The sequence below is a fragment of the Maniola jurtina genome, chromosome 8 (assembly GCF_905333055.1).
Source record: "Maniola jurtina chromosome 8, ilManJurt1.1, whole genome shotgun sequence".
NCBI classification, from domain to species: domain Eukaryota; kingdom Metazoa; phylum Arthropoda; class Insecta; order Lepidoptera; family Nymphalidae; genus Maniola; species Maniola jurtina.
Genome location: NC_060036.1, coordinates 13,147,924 through 13,169,953, shown reverse-complemented (window position 1 = coordinate 13,169,953; position 22,030 = coordinate 13,147,924). Strand labels below are relative to the sequence as shown.

The 22,030-nt window shown below is 36.5% G+C and overlaps 1 protein-coding gene across 4 annotated transcripts in view; it reads left to right on the top strand.

Annotated features, from left to right (window-relative positions):
* Positions 1-17,427, top strand: part of LOC123867321 — a 62,797-nt gene extending 45,370 nt beyond the window's left edge. The window contains exons 2-10 of one of the 4 annotated variants that reach the window (XM_045909309.1): positions 4,008-4,150; positions 5,717-5,869; positions 12,919-13,059; positions 13,524-13,638; positions 13,812-13,908; positions 14,518-14,602; positions 15,105-15,146; positions 15,308-15,371; positions 15,814-15,943. In XM_045909309.1, coding sequence (XP_045765265.1) covers positions 4,045-4,150; positions 5,717-5,869; positions 12,919-13,059; positions 13,524-13,638; positions 13,812-13,908; positions 14,518-14,602; positions 15,105-15,146; positions 15,308-15,342 — 774 coding nt within the window. In that variant the 5' untranslated portion in view covers positions 4,008-4,044 and the 3' untranslated portion in view covers positions 15,343-15,371; positions 15,814-15,943. Of the gene's footprint in view, positions 1-4,007; positions 4,151-5,716; positions 5,870-12,918; positions 13,060-13,523; positions 13,639-13,811; positions 13,909-14,517; positions 14,603-15,104; positions 15,147-15,307; positions 15,372-15,813 lie in introns of all 4 variants that reach the window. The other 3 variants (XM_045909307.1, XM_045909310.1, XM_045909308.1) reach the window with 3 other exon arrangements.
* Positions 17,428-22,030: the final 4,603 nt, after the last annotated feature.

Genomic DNA, 22,030 nt, shown 5'->3' with positions numbered 1-22,030 from the left:
AAGTTACTATTTCTTTTTATATTCTTTGTCTGGACCCATGTTTGGCTGGCATAGGTAAGGCATGGCAGGATGCATGTATCTATAACGGATCTTTTAAGATGTACTGGGTAAGCTCCTTTCATTCTTTCCTTTTGTGCCCAGTAAAACAAGCATACTCGGGCTACTTTGAGAACCCATTAGCAGCTAACAGCAAGGCCTGGACTCCAATTTTTATATGTGGAAGCTGTATTTCCTCGTTGCGTTTATGAGCAAATAAGAATAGTTAACTACTTTTACTAAAAAAAAATTTTATTATTTGGCGCGAACCATCTAAACACCATGATGATTATTATTTCTGCGTTGTGAATATTACCAGAAGAAACAGCAAAAAAATTGTTCCAAGCGGCTCTATTGTAACTTGCAGTCTGCAATTTGAACGATTCTGACTTCTGGTGATAAATCTGTACCTCAGCCCCAACCCAGTACCTCTAATCTACCATTTCAAGAACTTTCAGAAGGTAGTGACGATGTAGTGACTTTTTTACATCTCAACTTAGACCATTCAATCAAAATTATTTGGATCACTTAATGAGAGATCTTAGATTGTCTAAAAAGCATCAGAACATGTGGCTTCTCGGCTCAAAGGAACAAATCTGATAACATCAGACACTTGTGTTACGGTATATTATTCTCACTACTCTTAACACATTCAGTAGCTGATGTTGCACTTCCAGCGACTTGGATGCAACAAGGGCGTTAAGTTTCATTTTCTCTGTAGTCATTTGGACTGTTTTCCAGAAAATTTAGGTGACTTTCAAACTAAGATAACTATACCAAAGGGGATAATATCATATGAAAGGGCTCTATTATACATTCTAAAACAGGTTTTATTTATTATTATTATGTAAAAGAGTTTTTGATTTATCGCGCAAAATGTAGAAAAAAATATACAATAAGTCAAAAACTGAAAATCTGACATTTTTTTTTAAATTCCAAGCCGAAAATATACTTAAGAATTTATTAATAGGAATCGAGAGTTTATGCACTAGATAGAGTTCGTTCATTCACTGAAATTTCCAGTTCATTTACTGGCAATTTATCCTTTTGTTAAATAAAATAATTTATAATAATTAATACCACGCATTTTATTTGATTTTTTGATATACTGTGTACAGATACACAAAAAATAAAAATTATATATAGAACAATTCTCATATATCTTAATTTTAGGTGAAAGTCAGGGTAATCCTTATTCGTTCATGTACTGGATCTTTTACCCTCCTACGTCAAAATACTAAAAGTCCGCGTAAATTTCGCAGATTGAAATGTCTGCTTGATTAATTGTCAATAGAGGGTCATGACATGTCAAAATTGCTAGTTTGAAGGTGAAATCGTCTAAGTCATTCGAGATGGTTTTCCTCTTAAACTTTGACAGTAAAAACCAAAATGGGTTAAACAAGTCAGAATTCGTACTTCCATGATTAAGGTATTTTGGTCCACAGTTGGCACACTTGGCATATTGTGCAACAAATCTCGCTTTCATTGGCGGTCACAGTTAAATAACCGTAAAATAAAATTGAAGACCTGTAATGCAACTGAACCAGAGTTAGATGGAATTAAGTAGCTTAATTCTATCAGGCTGGATATGCTTTTAAACTGTCCATCAGTTATTCCACTATATTTTGATAAACTCTGCCTAAATGTTAGTGGAAAGATAGAAAATGTTTATTTATAAACTTTATTTAATTATTTCTTCCTATATTTTTTATCTTTGTCCTAAAACTCCTAGATTACATCTCTGTAAGATTTTTTAATTTTTTTTATAAAAAAAATAACGAGCAAACGAGCAAGTGGGTCACCTGATGTTAAGTGGTGGTGAGCGAGAGAATTGCTCCTCTAGTTACATCATAATATATCTCCCAATAGGAAAATCATTTCTGTATTGTGAATTGCGATGCGATAGGTATAGCAATTTTTAATAAAGACCGTGTTACGAAAAGCTAACAACTTCATCTGAGATCCGCTGGGGGATGTTGAATTAGTAATAAAATTTTACGCCTACCGTTTGCAGGGTTGAACGAACTTCATGAACGGAACTTTATTGAAGCTTTTACGGCAGAAAAATCTGTCTTTAGTGTTAATATTTTATATCAGATATTACGCCCAGGGAGATGTCATAATACTAGAGGATGTAAAGTCGTGCATCGTCCAGGTACGAGTATCACTACCCATATTATAAATGGAAATTGTGTTTGTTTGTTGGTTTATGGGTTTATCCTACAATCACAACAACGGAGCAACGGATCAACTTGTTTTTTTTTGCATGGGTATGTACCTAAAGATCCGCAAAGTAACTCGGAGTAAGTGGGGAGTGGTCATATTGGAAAGTGGTTATAACGGACCCAAACGCGATTATGGTTGTCTATTCGTAAACAAAGATGAGATAAAATATATTTAGAAACGTGAACGGAATAACTTGGTTTCTAAGTAATAGCAATAGTTTAAAAATTTTTCGAAGTATCGGATGAAAGTCTTTAGGACTTTTAAAAGTTTAGGAAAATATTGGGCCCGCAAAATATTGTAACGATCTATTTGGATTTCAGAAAACTTAGTAACTTAGAGTTTTAGTTTTGTATACAGAATGTTATTTTGAGAGCAGTTAGTAGGGAAATAGAAAAATTTGGTGTAACTACCTTATACTAAAATCCTCTATTTTCTCACGGACTAAATACTTTTACGGCCCATCCTTTAACTGATTTTGACGAAGTTTGGTAGCGATAGCGGTAGCGGCAGCGATAGCTTGCAAATGGTCAGGCGGACGGACAGACAGACGGGTAGATGCATGGGACAAGTGCAAATTCACCGAAGTAGTTCGAAAACCTTCGCTCGGCCAATTATTATCCATACTTTAACAGTTTAACCGATTCTGACGAAAGGGTATAGGGTTAGCATTTATGTCGGAAAATCAAAGCGTTCCCACGGGATTCCTAAAGACCCACTCGCTTAAACGATTTGTATGAAAGGTACCGAGGTAGCTTGCGTCCCTGTAATTGACATAGGCAACTTTTTATCCCGGAAAATCAAACAGTTCCTACGGGATCTTTAAAACCTAAATCCACGCAGACGAAGTCGCGGGTATCCTCTAGTGTATTATAATAAAATAAGGAATTTGAAGATTCTGATTTACCTAGCTGTCCGCCATTTTTATTTTTTTTCAAAATAGGCCACGCTTAAAACCCTGACGCTCTGCGTAGTCGAACCACCGGGATCGGACCCTCGACCCTTCGAATAGGATCCGGACGTCTGAACCACTTTCTATCACCACATTTCTGGAATCAGGACCTTCAACAATGGTTCAATGTGTACTTACCGCCTAGAAATAGACGTTCATGATCTTATTACTAGGCGAGATAGCTTACAAAAGACTGCATCATGGATCTAAATCATAGCAGCAATAAAGCTCGTTATGCCGTCATTTGCCCACTTAGTTCCCTAAGCCTCTTAACTCGGAACGCTCTATGAATGCTTAAAGCAACGGGCGTGGTTAAATGACTGAAATACTTTCAACCTAGCAATTTCAGCGCTTTAAATAATTATAATAATGGGGATTTTTCTGGTCTCTGTTAAATATTTGAGTGTATTTAAAGCTTTTGTTTATGTCTGTTGCTCGTGCGAATATTTCAGTTTTTCTTAGAGATGGACAAAAAGAAACCTTCCCGGAAAAATGTGTAAGTGGTGAGACTAACCCAGTGATGTTAGGTTTTTCATTCGTTCTTTCCCATTTCAGTGAGAAGTTACTTGTTTATCTTATAAGTAAACTGAGGAACACTGAGGAATACTAAGTAACATCGATGTTTAGCACTAAATTGCCACTTGTGCATAACCTGTGGTTAGCGCCAAATCCACTGAGGGATATTATTTCAAAACCGCTTATTACCGTATTAAGGTTGTAATTGACCAGTAAAATATAACTGGCGTTTGTGTTCATACTGGTTACAGAATACTTAATAGTATCTTCTATTTTCCAGGCTGTGTGTTGGTATGTGACGCGGGCGAGTGAGCGGCATGCGGGCCCAGCGCTCGAGGCGGGCGGCGCTCGCCGCGCTCGCGGCGCTGCTCGCGCTCGGGCCCTGCTCGGCTGAGCTTGAAGTCACCACCTCAGCTGCGTTTGGTAAGTACCTGCTTGCAGGATGGTATACAGTATACCAGCATGCAAGTCAAGAGAATGAATGTTATGTGGGCAGAGTTTGAAGCCACCGTTTCCGCTGCGTTTAGTTAGTTTTCCAGCTGTGTGTTGGCATGCGAGGCGAGCGAGTGAGCGGTATGTGGGCACAGCACTCGAGGCAGGCTGTGCTGCACGCGCTGGGTCTCTGCTCGGCTGAGCTTAAAGTCACCACCTTCGATGCGTTTAGTAAGTTTCCGTCTGTGTGCTTGGCAAGCGACGTGAGCGAGTGAGCGGCATGCAGATCTAGCTCTCGAAGCAGGCGGCGCTACTCCCGCTCTTTGCTCAGATGAGCTAGAAGTCACCACCTCTGCTACTTTGGGATTATTTTCTACAGTACATAGAAACTTTTTAGAACAATTAGTATGACAATTTGGCAAAAAAATGAGGTCTGTACAGTAAATTTCGTCATATATACATATATGTTTGGCAACAGTTTTACCGAAACTTTTAGATAAATTAAATTCAGAGTGTCGCCTGTAACATGCCTGGAACGTTCGACGTGCAAAGTTACCGACCCTAGTTCTACAGAATCGAGGAACAAAAACGTTTAGTTTGCAAATTGCGAGTCAGAATGTGGAACAAACTGTCCAACTGGTTTAACCACAAACTGTACTCATACTTACCAGCGGTCTAGAGTGTCATCCTGGCCTAAATAAAACTCCAAAATATATATAGTATAACATAATTTCTTACGCCAAATAATAATAATAATAATACGCCAATGCCAAAAGCGGTTGTCGGGGGTCCAAGCTCAATCCTGAGCCTTTAATTTTTCGAAGGCGTATTTTATACAGTCAAGTATCGCTTGGTTTAACGGTGAAGGAAAACATCGTAGGGAAGCCTGCATGCTTGAACCTCCGTCATTGATGACGGAGCTATGCCACCCCTATCTGAGGTCTCCATATTGTTCTCAAAGGTGTGTGGAATCTGTCAATCCGCACTTGGCCACCATGGAAGTCTATAACCAAACCATTCTCAGTAGTGAACCGATGATAGCTTGATGATGATGATGAGTCAATCCAACTGTAAAATCTATACTAATAAATAAAATTGGAGTGTCTGTCTGTAATTTCGAAATAACTACCTCATATTAAGGTCATATGGTTATTTGAACGATACTGTAACTGAATCACACGTTTTTAAAATTTTTGTCTGTCTGTCTGTCTGTCTGTCTGTTTGAAAAGGCTAATCTTGGGAACGGCTGAACCGATTTTGACGGGATTTTTACAGACAAGTAGAAAATTGACCAGGGAGTAACATAGGCTACATTTTTAACTGACTTTCAAAAAGGGAGTTGTGTTTTTCTACCTATGTACACCGAAATCTCCGAGATTTCTGAACCGATTTGCGTTATTTCTTTTTTAATCGATAGAGGAACTTTGCGACATTGTTTCATAAAAAATTTGGAGTCCATCTCCTCAATCCTGATGCTGCAGGGGATCTGACCAATCCACGCGGGCGAAGCTGTGGGCATCAGCTAGTATACAATAATTTCGAATGTTATCCCCACAGATCCATCAAAACGCGGCACCATGATGTACGGGGACACTTGCTCAACGGTGGTGGACTGCGGGTTCGCGGAGTCGGTGTGCGACTCGATTCTCAAGACCTGCCGCTGCCACCCTGAGTTCCAAGCGACCAACCACGTTGACAAATGTGGGAGACGTAAGTAGCACTACAATACCATAGCCCCATAGAAAGATGAATGAATGAATGAATGAATATACTTTTATTGTACACCACAAAATTAGTACAGAAAAACATATACAAAGCTCAACAAAATATAGGTACAATTTGGCGGCCTTATCACTACCTAGCGATCTCTTCCAGGCAACCAAAATGGTCCAAAGGATATAGCTATAGATATTAGATAAAGATCAGTCACTCAGCGGGAGACAGAGCTATAGAAGCATTATTACAATAAAACGGGCTTCATAAGAAAGCTCAGAGCCACTCAGCGGGCAATGGAGTGAGCTACTATGCTCCGAGTTTCTCTACGTGATTAAATCAGAAATGAGTAAATCCGTAGAAGACCTAGAGTAACCAACATAGCTCAACGGGTCGCAAATATTTTTTTAATTTTTTAATTCATGTACTAGTTAGCCCTTGACTGCAATCTCACCTGGTGGTAAGTGATGATGCAGTCTAATATGGAAGCGGGCTAACCTGGAAGGGGTATGGTAGTTGTAATTAAACCCATACTCCTTTGGTTTCTACACGGCATCGTACCGGAATGCTAAATCGCTTGGCAGCACGGCTTTTTCGGTAGGGTGGTAACTAGCCACGGCCGAAGCTTTCCGCCAGACCAGACCAGAAATTTTAAAACTCCAAGCCGGGAATCGAACTCGAGGCCTTGAGCGGGTCACATAGTTCAAAGAACCGATAAACATAGAGGTCCTAAGGTGCTGGTGTGGCTACCTCGTTTCGGAAGGTGCAGCGATGGCAGATTTTCTCAATAAGTGGACAGATGACTTCAAACGCAGTTCCAGGGAGCTGCTGGTTTCAGGCGGCGAAAGACCGTGGTGTACGGAAATCCCTACAAGAGACACATGTTCAACAACTATATGTACTCAAATTATTTTCGATAGGTACTAAATTTAGTACGTAAAATTAAAACTAACAGAAACCGAATATAGTATACCTACCAGGCAAAGCTTTCAAATCATCAATCATACTTAAATGTATGGATGTAAAGAAGCTCCTTGGATATTGCTTTTATGTCCTACTAAAGCTATGTACATTTATAAAGCTTTGAAAGATGTATCTTTAAAGTAAGGAGATTAGGTGTAGAGCAAAAAGGAGAATTCTTTTCAATAATACGAATCAAAGGTAACTTTTATTTAATTTGTTTTATTTAGGTAGTTTAATTGTTAGATTTTAAAAATTAGTTTTAACTAAAAAGAAAGAAAGTCTTCCCCAAATAGGCATGCGATTCTTATAGCGTATCTTGTTATCAATATCAATTCATTACGTTATGGTATGGTTATGGTTATAATACAATTGACGAATAAGGTTACTATGAAACGGTCAGCTTTGCATTTTACAGACATCACACTTTAACACAACATTAACATACACACTACGTAAGTATAGTATAATAAAAATAAGCACATCGTAACATTTTGTTTTCAAAAAAGAGCAACTGTAGAGTTTCTTGGCGGCCCTTCTCAGTAGAATCTGCTTTCCATATCTTCTTGATTTACCAAGCAAGAAGATTCAGATTTTTTTTAATTCGAAGGTTTGGAAGGCTGGATTGCTGATCTTTTGCTTGGTAAAGTCTTGACATAAACATAGTGGCACAAGATGTCTTACATGAAATAAATCAATAAATTTAATTTGTAGTAAATAGATTAACAGCAAATGCGATAGCAGATCCATATTAAAATAATTAGCTTATGCCAACAACTTTTTCTGCAAGAAACTACAAATATTTCAAACCCCTTTTATAAACCCTTAGGGGTTGCCTTTTCAAACGTCCTTTTTTCATACGTCTACGTCATAATAGCTATCGGAATGCCAAATATTAGCCCAATCCGTCCAGTGGTTTGTACTACGTTGCTGTCAGTCAGTCAGTCAGTCAGCTCTTCTCCTTTTATATAAATACAGGTAGATTGAAATACAGCTATTAATATTTACTTATTTAAAAACATTGACAAAAAGTTTACTGAACATGAATGAAAATATAGACTACTGGGATTAAAAACACTGCATTTTAAAAACTTTTAATGAATTCATTCCTTAATTACTCGTTTTCCACGGGGAGGGAATGAAATGCAGCTTAATTCTATTAAACCATCGGGAAAGTAAAATCTAGCACAGTTTTTAATTTCTGTTTATAAACATATCCTTTTTAATTTAACATTTTTTTTGCAGTTATATTTTATTATGTCGATACTTGTTCAAAAGAAGCAGTGAAAGTCTAAGAAGACTTCAGTCTTCTATTCGATGGGTCCAGGGTTCGATGTTGGGCTGGCACACCTATCTAGTTTTTAGTTTTTATTAACATTTTTAGCGATGAAAGTAAACCTCCAACCGAAGAGCTGGAGAACAAAACGTAATTACTATTCTGATACTTTTTTTTATTCATCCGGACTTTTTGGTCCACTGAATGTAAAATCTGAATTTATTTTCAAGCTGACCTAAAATTGTACTAAAATTGAGCCCAAAGCTCGTGATTTCCATCAAAACGGTCCAATTACCTACAGTAAAGTTTCAACAGTTTTTATTCAGTTTAGTGCTCCTCCTGAAAATTTATATTTTGTTCGCCGGCTCCTCAACTATTAACTGACGAATTTTATTGATTGTTACGAAATCTGCGCGGTGCCCCGGATGCTGTGATGCTTCTGATGAACGTTTAACAGGGCTCTCTCCGTCACTTACTCCATACAATCGTAGTCCCAATTTCATTTGAATATTAAGCAACCAAAGTCCATGAAATTTTGCAGACATATTCTAGAAACTAATATCTGTGTCTGTGGTGTTTTAGATTTTTCTAAAAATATTTAGTTTTAAAATTACAGGGGCTCAAAGATTTGTATGAAAATTTTTAAGACCGCGTATTTTTGAAACCGAATATTTTAACAGAAATCTGGAAAACCACAGACATAGATATTAGTTTCTAGAATATGTCTGCAAAATTTCATGGACTTTGGTTGCTTAATGTTGAAATGAAATTGGAACTACGTTTGTATGGAGCAAGTGACGGAGAGACCCCTCATCTCTTAACACGACTTTCCACGTGCCATGGTGTTGCGCCGCCTAAGTCCAGCGGCTCTCATAGCCCCTTCTTTGATGTCGTCTATCCACCTATGGGGGTCTGCCAATGCTGCGCTTTCCGGTGTGAGGTCACCATTTTAAAAACACAGTTTTTGACGTGACAACGTCTTATAATTCGATAGAGCCGGCTGCACGCACGAAAAAACATGACTCATGCGGCGTTACCTCGCTCTGAGGCGTTCCATGTAAGGCTTGAAGTGCAAGCGAGAGCGCGGAACGAGCGACAAAGAAGCACAATCGGCCTTTGCTGTCACGTTCAACTATCGTCAGTAAACCGACTTTACAGACAACCAATTTTTTTTTTTTTAATTTATAGACTAGTGCTTGGTTGCAATCAGACCTGCTGGCAAGTGATGGTGCAGCCTAAGATAGAGCGTGCAAGTCTAGACGAATATGCCTATTCAGTATTCACTCTTGACTTGAACTATCTAACAAAGTCAAAGTCAAGGTCAAAATCATTTATTCAATATAGGTACAGTTGTACTCCTTTTGATTGATGGTCGAAATTGTTAAATTTGTGCGATATAGTGGTGATAATTAATTACGTAACTTAAAACTAAAGCTACGAGGGTTCCAAACGCACCCAAGTCTGTACCTGCGCCAAAGTAACGCTTCTAAGAACAACTATGTGGCCTACACATTGCCAAGTACCTGTATTGACTGGTTATGGTACGCCTTGAATTATCCAAGTCTTAATAATTCTTAAGAATTTTAAATCAAAGAGAGACTGTATTGAGTTATAAGCATTTCCTTTAAAAAAATAAGTCGTTGATTGTACAAAGATCGCTTGAAAGACTAAGCTGTCGAATTTAAATTGGTTTTTCTTTAAGAGTGCTCTTAAGGGGAGAGCCGAAATGTTCATTTTAACGAAATTGAACTGGCTCTTTGAAGTAAAGGTTGGTCGTTAAGGGAAAGCTGGTCCGATAACTTTGGGGATTTTTCGTGGACAAAAAATGGGAGAAATATTAAATCAAGTGCTTTTGGGGGTTCCGTTCCTCAGAAGAATAAACGGAACCCTTATAGGATCACTTTGTCGTCTGTCTGTCCGTCTGTCCGTCTGTCCGTCTGCCTGTCTGTCCGTCCGTCGTGCCTGTCAAAAAAACCTATAGGGTACTTCCCGTTGACCTAGAGTCATGAAATTTGGCAGGTAGGTAGGTCTTATAGCACAGGTAAAGAAAAAATCCGAAATCCGTGATTTTGTGTTTTCACAAAAAAAAAAATATGTTTCAATTTTCAAAATAAGATAACTATACCAAGTGGGGTATCATATGATAGGGATTTATCTGTTAATTCTAAAACAGATTTTTATTTATTTTTATGCATAATAGCTTTTGATTTATCGTGCAAAATCTCGGAATAAATACCCGAGTACGGAACCCTCAGTGCGCGAGTCTAACTCGCACTTGGCCGGTTTTTTATATATTATATAGATGATTGTCGTCAAGCGCAAGCCTATCTTTGCAATAAAATAAGAATAATAACTAAGCTACTTCCTTGCACAAAGATCTTACAAGTGTGGTACAAAAGCCACTTAACGAGATAATGCAAAAGAGAAATAGTACAATAAAGACATCAGATATATCTGAATTGTATCTTTTCAGGATATACAAAAGACGAGAACGCTACTTTCTAAGGAATTGAAAAGTAGAACGGATTATCTGTGACGATATTGTTATAAATGCACTTTCAGGTGGGAAAGTTCCAGTTTTTTCCCACTATTGAAATAGAGTAGGACACAGAAAAGGCTTGGACGCATAAGACGCGCGGCGACAGCTTGGCGGGATCATGAGGAACAAGTGTAAATTAAAAATTTATAACACCCCCGACGATCCAAAGTATTTGAGTTTTCCAAAACATCATTTTCAAATAAATAATTATGTATTTAGGCAACGTCCATCTTGACAGCTTGACATTTGTCAATTGACATAATATTATGAACCTAACGGTTATCTAACCTTCTTTTCTACAAGAAAACTAGAAAAGAGCTCATAACTCTTAAACGGCTGAACCAATTTTTTTAGATTATAGCTAAGAACACTCTCGATCAAGCCAACTTTCAAACAAAAAAAACTAAATTAAAATCGGTTCATTCGTTTAGGCGCTACGATGCCACAGACAGATACACAGATACACAGATACACAGACACACAGATACACACGTCAAACTTATAACACCCCTCTTTTTGGGTCGGGGGTTAAAAAGGAACCCTTGTAAAGGTCTGCCTGTCTGGTTGTCAAAACATTTTTCTTTGGGCGCGTGGTGGTATCAAGTTGAATTTAATCCATACTAATATTATAAATGCGAAAGTGTGTCTGTCTGTCCGACCGATTCTGACGAAATTTGGTACAGGGGTAGCTTACGTCGCGGTCGCAGAAAGTTGCTGCTGTCGCGATTTGTATGTCGAAGCTTTAAAATGCACTGGATCGATGCAGCGTCCAAAGTAGAGCGTCGCGTGTCCACTGCGGTGTTATACATTATGGAATACGGCAATCATTATTGTAAAAATAATGTATAAGTATAATTACTACTATTTTAATAAAATAAAACGTAGTAGGTATTTTAAAAATAAACACAAAAACATTTAACTATCCAGATACATGCAATTATTACGGCCAAAAATTGGGCCAAAATTAATAACCAATCTGTAATCTGTCGATAAGTTACTTAGCAACATTGTTATCTGTGAAAAATGGTATGGTATTTTTGTAAAATAACAATGTTGTTAAGTAATTTACGCTTGGTAAAAAATGTTTAATTTAAGAGCATTCAAAATATTCAATTGGTAATTAAACAAACAAAATAATTCTAGAACCAAATGAAGTACCTACGAGTATTAACAAAAATACAATTCAACGGAAATTCCACGAAATGAAGCTGTTGTATTAACTGTTGCTACACATAAATGCACTTACAATAATGGCGTTTACCTCTATACTAAATTCCTATAAATTTTTTCCATTGTATAGCAAAAATGTTTAGAAAATATACAATTATGGTGGCCAAATAAACAAAATTAATAATACTCGTATAGGTGTACTTACTATAATTACGGGGTAGTAACTTAAAATGAGTCAGTAAGTGAAGCTACTTCAACTATTGCAGCCATGGAAGTTTTAAAGGCACTGCCCCGCTTTTACACTCATTTATTTTCCGATATACTTATATATTTTTGAAAAGAGCAAATACATACCGAGCTTCTTGGTCGTTGCTTTCGATACGAATGGCATTTGAAACCTATAGTGGTTTAAAAAGGCTATGTAAAGGCATAATAACGTAATGATTCAGATGTCAGCCTCTTATAGGCGCTTTGAGGCTCAGGCAGGCGTGCAGCTCATAGAGACATAAAAGCACTGCTTACCGAAGAAATAGTTACTCTAGTTGAAATTAATATGCTCAGTGCTCATTATCTTTTATGAATTACCAGTAAGCAGTTACCATTGCTTACTCTGGCTTAAATGTAATTATGCCACTGAGTCAGGGGTTTGACCCCGAGCTCTAAATTTTTATCGTTACAAGCGCGTTTTAAGCAATGAAATATCATACGCGAGGAAACCTGCATACCTGAGAGTTCTTTATCAAAGGTATGTGAAGTCAGCAAGATCTTTTCTTGGCCAGTGTGGCTATGGTCAAACCCTTCTTATTCTGAGAGGAGACTCGTGCTCAGTAATGAGCCGTCGATGAATGGATGATGATGATAGATTTGACCAGTTGAAAGCATTTGGACAAAGTTTGTTTCAATAAAAAGTTGTTCTACCTATTCATATAAAATTACTTTAAGATAGTTTAATACTAACTGTTGATATAAAACAAAACGACTCGAGTCAAGAATTGAATTGCCAGTTCAAAGCACTATTAATAAAAGGTCAACCTTCACGTTTCCTTTGCCACGTCAATCAATATGTTCTATTTTTTAACCTCTGGTTATCTTTGATTTCAGCGGCTGGCATCAACGAAACTTGCTCATTCAATGAACAATGCGATGAGATGGTGCGGATGACTGAATGCAGGAACGAGCGCTGCGTCTGTCTCTACGAGATGGTCGCTGAACTAAGCGTTGATGGACTATTCGTTTGTAACCGTGAGTATTGGCATCAATGATACTTGCTTATTCAATGAACATTGCTACGAGCGGCACAGACTCAATCTTGTTCTAGGAGTGGGAGACGAACAATATACTAGCCGAACCAAATTGGCCCCAACACAACCCCAGATATTTCAAATTACTGTTCATCTTATTTATTGAGCACAAGTTTTATTAAGTCTGATATAGACATTACTGCTTAAAGCTGGGACACACCAAACGCGTATGCAGCACGTAAGCGTAGACGTAGAGCGTACCATGACGTTTAATGTATGGAACTGTATGAGATATGGCATACCGCTTGCGTAACGTGAACGTTCGCGTTGACGTAATGCGTGCAGTTATGTCTATGGATTCACGAGCGTTACTACGCGCTTGGTCACGTGTACGTGCTTGGTGTGAATCGGCTAGCTTTTAATATTGTAATACAGAAGTAAAAGTGTAAAATATGATATTTTCAGCGGTGAAGCAGATAGAAGAACCGATAAGGACTCTGGATCCGGCTATGATTGGCGTGTTGGTGGGGATGGCTCTGATGTTTGTCATTATTTGCGTTGTGCTACGTCTGTTCAGCAGGTAATTAAAAAATAAAATTAACTTTATGATTTTGGGAACTTAAACTGATAGACTTGAAAAAAATGTTCTTCCTTATATATATAACAGTCATGATTAGCAAAAATTGCTTACCTTTAAAATAAAATGAACCATAGATCCAGCGGATTTTTAATAATTGTTATGTTACACCTCAGAGCCAGATGGAGAGAGAACCGCACCATCTTCAACACGCCAAATCCTCGTCTCATGAATGTATCGCTACTCCGAGATTCAAAGCTTCTGCATTCACAGGTACATAATGTTTGTTAATTTCTCTATATTTTTTTTGTTTATTAAGAACGATAGAAGAACATGAATAATTATTCTAGTTTTCACATTATTCATCACGTGCTATCCTCTAAATATTAGCGGTCATTTCAAGACTTCTCCAAAGCCTAACGGCTTGTCCAAGGCCGATTATTCTGTAGTTTTGGATAGCTAAGCTATGTCTAACTTATCTTAACCATTTTTATCTTTAGTGACCTCAACACTGCACTTGAGAACAAAAGTTGGACTCCTCTTTTATATCTGTAAAAAAGTGCTTTCGTTGCGTACTAGTAATAGTGTTAGACGTGAGTTTTTTTTCTAGTTCTAAGTAACTTAGATGTAAAGGCCGATTCACACCAAGCACGTACACGTGACACGTGCGTAGTGACGCGCGTATACCCCTAACAACGCAAGCGATATGCCATGTTTCATACAGTTCCATACATTACAACGCAATGATACGCGCTACGTCTACCCTTACGCAACGCTTACGCAGCCTGTGTTAACGAGCTATAAAGCTGTTCCAGGTCATATTCAGTATTCTTCTGTTAATTTGATTAATAATATAGTTTAAAGTATAATGTCAAATTTCAGGACCGTCGTGGGTCTCGAGTAAGCATGCGCCCACCATCACGACAGGCGAGTCAACAAGAGCTGAGACCTCACTCTCCAAGCCCTGGTATTAGTTGAATAATAAATCTTCTTACATTCTACTATTATCTTCTACTTGATACTTAATTCTCTTCTTTTCTCATTTTGAACTTTTGTTTGTTCTCGTTCTAAGTGTTGCTCATGAAAAATTTATTTTTTGTTTATGTTTAATTATTAAAATCGTCTGTCTGTATTGCTTCATAATTATTGCCTACATTGCTGTGCTTTAATTGTCTTTATAATATTATTATAATATTATGTCGATATTTTAACTTTGATTCGTTATTTGAAATTTTATTCGATATATTCATCACTAAGAAAATATTAACTTTAAATCTTGTAAATAAAATTTTGAGATAGATGATATTATTCTACAAAATTCAGTATGATCAATATATTTATCTTAACTGTTCTCTACAATGTCTTTTTCTTCTATATTTTTTCTGGTTTCGCATTTCTCACCACCTATATTTTCTGTTCGCTATTTGGTAATATATCACATGACTCATACATATTTCATCTATCGGCAGCACGACCCCACCAAAGCCATCAGATACACCGAAAACCTTCAGGTTACTTGGATTATATTTTATTTTTGCTTCGTTTGCGATTTGAAATACAATTCTATATGCATGTAATTTTAATATACTATGCAATAATATGCTATAAAACTAATAATATTATCGTTTTGAACAGAATGCTATAATTTTTCTTGCTCAATCTTATTTTTTAGTTCAAAGTCAACATCTGACTGCCCAAAGAAAATGATGAAAATCTTAATTTACAACTTTCGCAAGGTTTGCTTTTACTTCTTTTTAAACAACAACAGAACCAAAGATAAGTAGTTATTGCAAAAGCATGATCAGTTTGACATACCTATTACTTTAAGAGTGACTATCTAGCTTACATATTATAGACAAGTTTTTGCTAACAAAACCCTTAAACGAATCTTAAGACATATGTAAATACGTACCTATAGTTTTTAATTTACACATTATATTATACTATAATTAGGATTTGCAAGATTAATTAGCTGGAATAACTTAAAAGATGACAAATCAGTAGATAGTTTCAACTTGCTCATAAACCGTTTGTTTTGAGATTGTTAGTAGGAAATTCATGATACTAACATTTTGAAGCATGATAAGTTCTAGTCATTAATAAAAAGGTTTGAGCTGAGCATGTCTTTGAACTTTAACTCTTATTTTTGGTAGTTATTAAATTGTCCTTCTGCTTTAGGCTCAAGGCGTGGATCGAGAGCTAGTAGCGGCCATTCAGCGACTTCCTTAAGATCAGCCACATTAAGGTCTCCTACCACTCAAGGACCAACATCAGTAACTGTTGAAATACGTGCACCTGATGCTTAGGCATTGGGAAACACAGAAGTGACAAATTCGTCAACTAAAATATATATATAGGTATCGAAAACAAACAAAAAATGCTTTGGGTAAAATTAAAGATTATAATTATTTAAGGAAAAGATGTAATGTAAAAATCCATTTTTAAAACAAGAATGTGACTGGAAAATCCACGCATTGTTTTGAAAGTTGAAATAACATTCAGTCCAAATGCTTACAATGTTTGTGATAAACTTCGACATTATATGACATTATATTTAGCTTATATTAAAAAAAAAAAAACAAATAATAAAGACTTTTGCCATTTGTAGCAATAAAATTTGAGCACTATTGTATGTGTTACTTCAGTCACATAAGAAGTGCCTCTTATTAAAATGCGTGAAGTTTGTCAGTCATAAATTAATATATAAGCGAGTAAAATTAAATAATATAAACACAATAATATAATTAAATATATTAAACACATAGATTTATAAAAACAGTTTATCTACAAATAGTCTTATTACTCTCGATTCAAAAAATAGACACAATTTATATTATAAGTATAGAGCACTTAAATTCAACGATATTCATAGATATATAAGTTAGTTAATAATATAATATAGTGAGTGGAAAATTTTAGCTTTTTGGCGATGAATTATGCTTTTCGCCATTTTTGTAGGTGGATAGTTTAAAGTTTAGTATTAAATTAAGTTACAGACGTTAATTAATTGATCTTCTTTTTCCGATATTCTTGTAAGAGTGCTAGATTTGTGATTCCCTGCCTTAGATGTTTAATTAGGTCACAGTTCTAAGTAAGCGAAACAAATTAGATCTAAAACTTATTTACGGGGACCACCTCCTTAGACGGGAGTGCTCTGAGATTTGATTTAGGATGGATGTAATAAGTTGTAGAAGGAATGCTTCGATGCCGCTTCGAGTAAATTTAAGACTTTCGAATTTTAGCTTTAATCTGAATGAGGAGAAGCTTTTCGTAAAACCATTTCTACGAGAGAGAGTTGTGAATCGATTTTAAGTAAATTGACCGTTTTGTTTTCTCCTTTTAGTGTTTCCTTACTAATGTAACGAGATGTGTAAAGTCGGGGAAATTTACACATATTAGAACTAAGGCTTCTCTGCACTGTGGAAGCTTAGACCAATGAACTTCGCAGAAGCGCACAAGCGTTTGCCGTAACCTAATTTAGAAGATCTACTACGAAATAACTTGTAATCTATCATTAAAAGCATCTTAGATAAAAGATCATCTTCATCAAGTACGGGTTGAACAGCAATTAGGGGAAGAATTGATGTATGATCCGTACAATTAAAAACACCATTGTCACTTTCGGATAATGCAAGTCGTAATTACGAAGAAGTAAGCTATTTGTATTTTTAAAATGAATAACTATGCTCACAATCTGATATTATATATTTCAAACACTGTGCTAGTTTATATATCTATTAAAAATGCTGTAATTTACTTATATGAACTTTTATTATAACTTATACTTCTGAGTACTCGTGTTTTATTCCACCTTGTCTTTATTTTGAAAGTCTGGTCATTTGAAATTACTTATTATCATAATAACAATATGGAAGCAGTAAATATTTACTCCTATATTTCAATCACACTAATATTATAAGGGCGAAAGTTTGTGTGTATATGTGTGTGTGTATGTTTGTTACTCCTTCACGCAAAAACTACTCGACAGATTTGGATAAAATTTGGAATGGAGATAGATAATACCCTGTATTGGCGCATAGGCTACTTTTTATCCCAGAAAATCAAAAGCATCAGCTAGTAACTCATAAACTATGAAGCAGTCTCCAAGGATTATTGAATTACTGCATAACTAGGTATGTAGTTTCTGGATGTCCAGAAACTTAAAAAAAAAGTTTTTAAATAGATTGTCCTTCCCCGGGATGTAAGCTAACTCTGTAGCTTTCTGATAGTAAAAATGAAAAAGCTGATAATCTATACTAATAAATAAAATTGGAGTGTCTGTCTGTAATTTCGAAATAACTACCTCATATTAAGCTCATATGGTTATTTGAACGATACCATAACTGAATCACACGTTTTTAAAATTTTTGTCTGTCTGTCTGTCTGTCTGTCTGTCTGTCTGTCTGTCTGTCTGTCTGTCTGTTTGAAAAGGCTAATCTTTGGAACGGCTGAACCGATTTTGACGGGACTTTCACAGGCAAGTAGAGGATTGACCAGGGCGTAAAATAGGCTACTTTTTCAACCGACTTTTAAAAAGGGAGTTGTGTTTTTCTACCTATGTACACCGAAATCTCCGAGATTTCTGAACCGATTTGCGTCATTTCTTTTTTAATCGATAGAGGAACTTTGCGACATTGTTTCATAAAAAATTTGGAGTCCAACTCCTCAATCCTGATGCTGCAGGGGATCTGACCAATCCACGCGGGTGAAGCTGCGGGCATCAGCTAGTATTATAATATGAGAGTAGGTATTTAAAAAACTTCACATTCGCGTAACTAATGCCATCTGTTGGATAAGCACTGTATTATGCTTAACAGCGACAACTAACGAATGGGTTCTCTGTAAATTGTGTACTGTAAAGTTACGAGAACATCACAATTTTTAGCTTTTACTAAAGATGGCGTTTGGTCTTGATTTGATACGTACATAGCTCTGGAAAGTTAGAGGTGTGTGTCCTAAATTGAACCCCGGACCCTCACCACTAACTTTCCAGAGCTATGTACGTATCACTTGCTTTAGCGGCGAAGGAAAGCATCGTAAGGAAACCCTGCAAGCCTGAGGGTTCTCCATAATGTTCAAAAAGAGGGTGAAGTCTGCCGATCCGCATTTGACCAGCGGAGTGGACTATGGCCTAATCTCTTCTCATTCTAAGAGAAAATCCGTGCTCAGTAGTAGGCCGGTGAAAGGTTTGAATTGATGAAAATTATCATCAACAGGTAAAAACAAGATAAAGTTAAACAGCACTAAAAACCAACTATGTACTAACCGTGGCCGATAGATACCTATAATTGTTTTTCTGTCGCTTGGTGTATTTTACCATTGTGCTTACTATTTATATTTCTATTTATGGACTCAGAATATTTTCCTCTTTCGTTTGATATCCCACTCGATATAAAAGCAAAAAAAAAAAACAATTTGGATCCCTCCACTTTTTGGATGTTTTATCCGTCAGGTTGATTTTTCCGTATAAAATTAAGTCATCCGGACCGTAATAATGAACTGATTGACACCTCATTTATCAAAATAGGCCCAGAAAAACTAGAAAGAACTAGGGCTTTGCCGTAATCGTGTTAAAAGTAAAACACAAAAGATTGTAAAGAAAATAAGTGGTTTATTTAAAAAAACATGACTTAAATAGCCGAACAGCGCGACATTCGCAAAACATTCGCCCGAAAAGCAACCGGTACATGGAACACGTATCTTGACAAAAGTAAGAGCAAACATCGAATAATAGCGACGTAAACAAGCTCCGGGCTGAATACGGGAACGGCTTGTAAAGAAGCTTAGACCACATGCTAAGCTCACTGTAGAAGCGGACGCGGAAGCTGAAGCGGAGAAATTTTACTACACTATCACACTAATATTGTAAAGGCTAAAGTTTGCGTGTATATGTACATATGCGTGTAAGCAAAAACTGTAGCAAAAACTACAGGACGAATTTGGCTGTTTACTATGGAGATAGATTATATCCTAAACTAACACATAGGTTACTTTTCATCCAGTGAAAATGTATGGTTTTCGCGGGATTTTGAAAAACTGAAATTCACGTGTCATTTCTTCACGCCACAATCAATTAACCATTTCGGCTAAAATTTGAAACTGAGATAGATTATACCCTTACTTAACGCTACTTTTATCCCGTAAAAATCCATCGTTCCCACGGGATTTAAGAAATCCAAAATTTATGTGTACTAGTTTTTACAAGCTTCATCTGTTCCATGTTTTTCATTTGCTGTCGTTCTCTATTCCAAGTTACTCGTAGAAGATTCTAATCAAATAAAAATTACGTGTAAAAACTAATTCACCGCGGGTAACACAGTGGGGTGCAGTTAGTACATATTATAAAGGCTTGTGTTTAGGGTTGTTACACTTAAAAGGGGTAGTCAAAGGAAGCGCAGGGTTGACGATATAAATCATTCAAGAAATAAGAGATACTCAGTATTAAGCTTCTTAGGATTGCCTATAATAAATAATTTATAACACTAAGGGAACTTATGTCTTCCTACGAATCGCGCCCGGAGCTGACTAAGGGTGGATTTTTCAATAATTCGGTAACCTAATTTCACATGCATTAACTGTCAAAAATTGAAATATTCCTCTGTCAAAGATTTATTGGACAATCTTGGTGGAAGACATACATTACAGACGTTGGATTTAAAAGAGTTTGTGAAAATTTATTCTGCGGAATAATCGCTCTTTTCATCAATGTGATTCGAGTCTTATGAATCTGGGGCGGCAAGTTTAGAATATTTGAGTTTCGGGGTAAGTCGGTATTATGAATTTTCTTTAAACTTACTTTATTTACTAGCTGTTTGGAGAATCCGATCGTTTTATAGTGTCTATCTTTTAGCTTAGTAGAAAACAGATCACCGTTTAATACTGAGAAGAGTTTCATACAGACGAAGTTTGATTTTTATTGGAATATTAGTTGATGCCCGCGCCTTTGCGTGGATTTAGATGGTAAAAATCCTGTGGGAATATTTAGATTTTCTGGGATAAAAAGCAGCTGTTTCTATTTCCATGATGCAGTCTTTCTTTGTATCCGTCATGATTGTAAACGGGCAAACAGACAGACACACTTTCGCGTTATTAATATTAGCTTGGAATTAACTCTCACTGATTGACTCACTAACGTCCAGCTCAAACGCTTGGATCTACAAAGCTAACAGAGAATCCCATTATAATGTAGACAAGGAATAAGGCCGGATTTTTCAAAATCCGCACGAGAGCAAAGCCGCGTGCAGTCGCTTGTCTTATAATATGTTTTATGATGAAATTAATTAAGTAAGCTCACCCGTACAAAGTGGGGAAAGGAGGATTGAGTTAGTGCTTAGAAACTCGATGTTCTCATTGAAATATATTAAGTAAGAAGATACATAATAACAGCAGAGAAAGCAAAAGGATACTCCACTCTTTCATTACAGTTCCACAAAGGATATTGTACGGCGAAAGAAATAAAAAGCAAAGTTTTGACAAAAGAAACGTAATTACCGGTGTCGGGTTCAAAGAGGAGCTACGTACATCGGTGTACAGGAACTCCTGTGGTGCTAATGTTAGTTATAACACCGAGTTTGCTGCAACTAGGAATTAAAAGTTTGTTTAACGAAAACAAGCGGTGATATATGAGGTGTAATTATTTTGTGAGTACAGAGTAATAAACGAATTGCTTTTCGTTTTTACTCTTTGTTTGACAGGAAAGTAAATTTATACTTTCATTTTGCAACTTCACATCTTTAAACTTCCTAAGTTTGAGGATGTGAATATACAAACAAAGGTACCTACTATTACGCTAATTGCTTAATAGCTTTTGTTCTATTTACATATAATATGTAAAATTAGGCTATATTTATCCATCCATCCGTCTGACTGTTCGCGGGATGCATCTCGTAATAGGTAGAGAGTTGGAAATTTTACATTTCTAATATCGCTATATTAACAAATAAAAATTTCAAAATGGCCGCCAAGTAAATTTAAAAAGAAATTAAGTGTTTTCTCTTATACGATGACACAGAACCCTTCGCTTGTCGTCTGCCTCGCACTTGACCGGTATTCTAGCACAAGAGCTTGTAAGGAAATCCAGTTTCCGTGATTCTATGTATGTATGTGAGTATATGTATAGTGCTAATGTTATTTTGCAAGATGTTTTAGTATTTCTGTACCAAAAGTAAGGTAAAAGTAAGGTAGGTAAGTAAACTTAGAGAAGTTTTGTAACAAATACACCTTACTTTAGAGAAGCTTTTCGTATGATGATCGCCAAACTTCGTTTCGAAGAAGGCACGCAATGATGATGATGATGATAATTTGTTATAGTTATTATACTAGTAACAAACACGGACAGAGCGTTAGGTACAGTCAAACCGGCCGGCTCGGAGCTAATAGCCATAAAAATTAACTA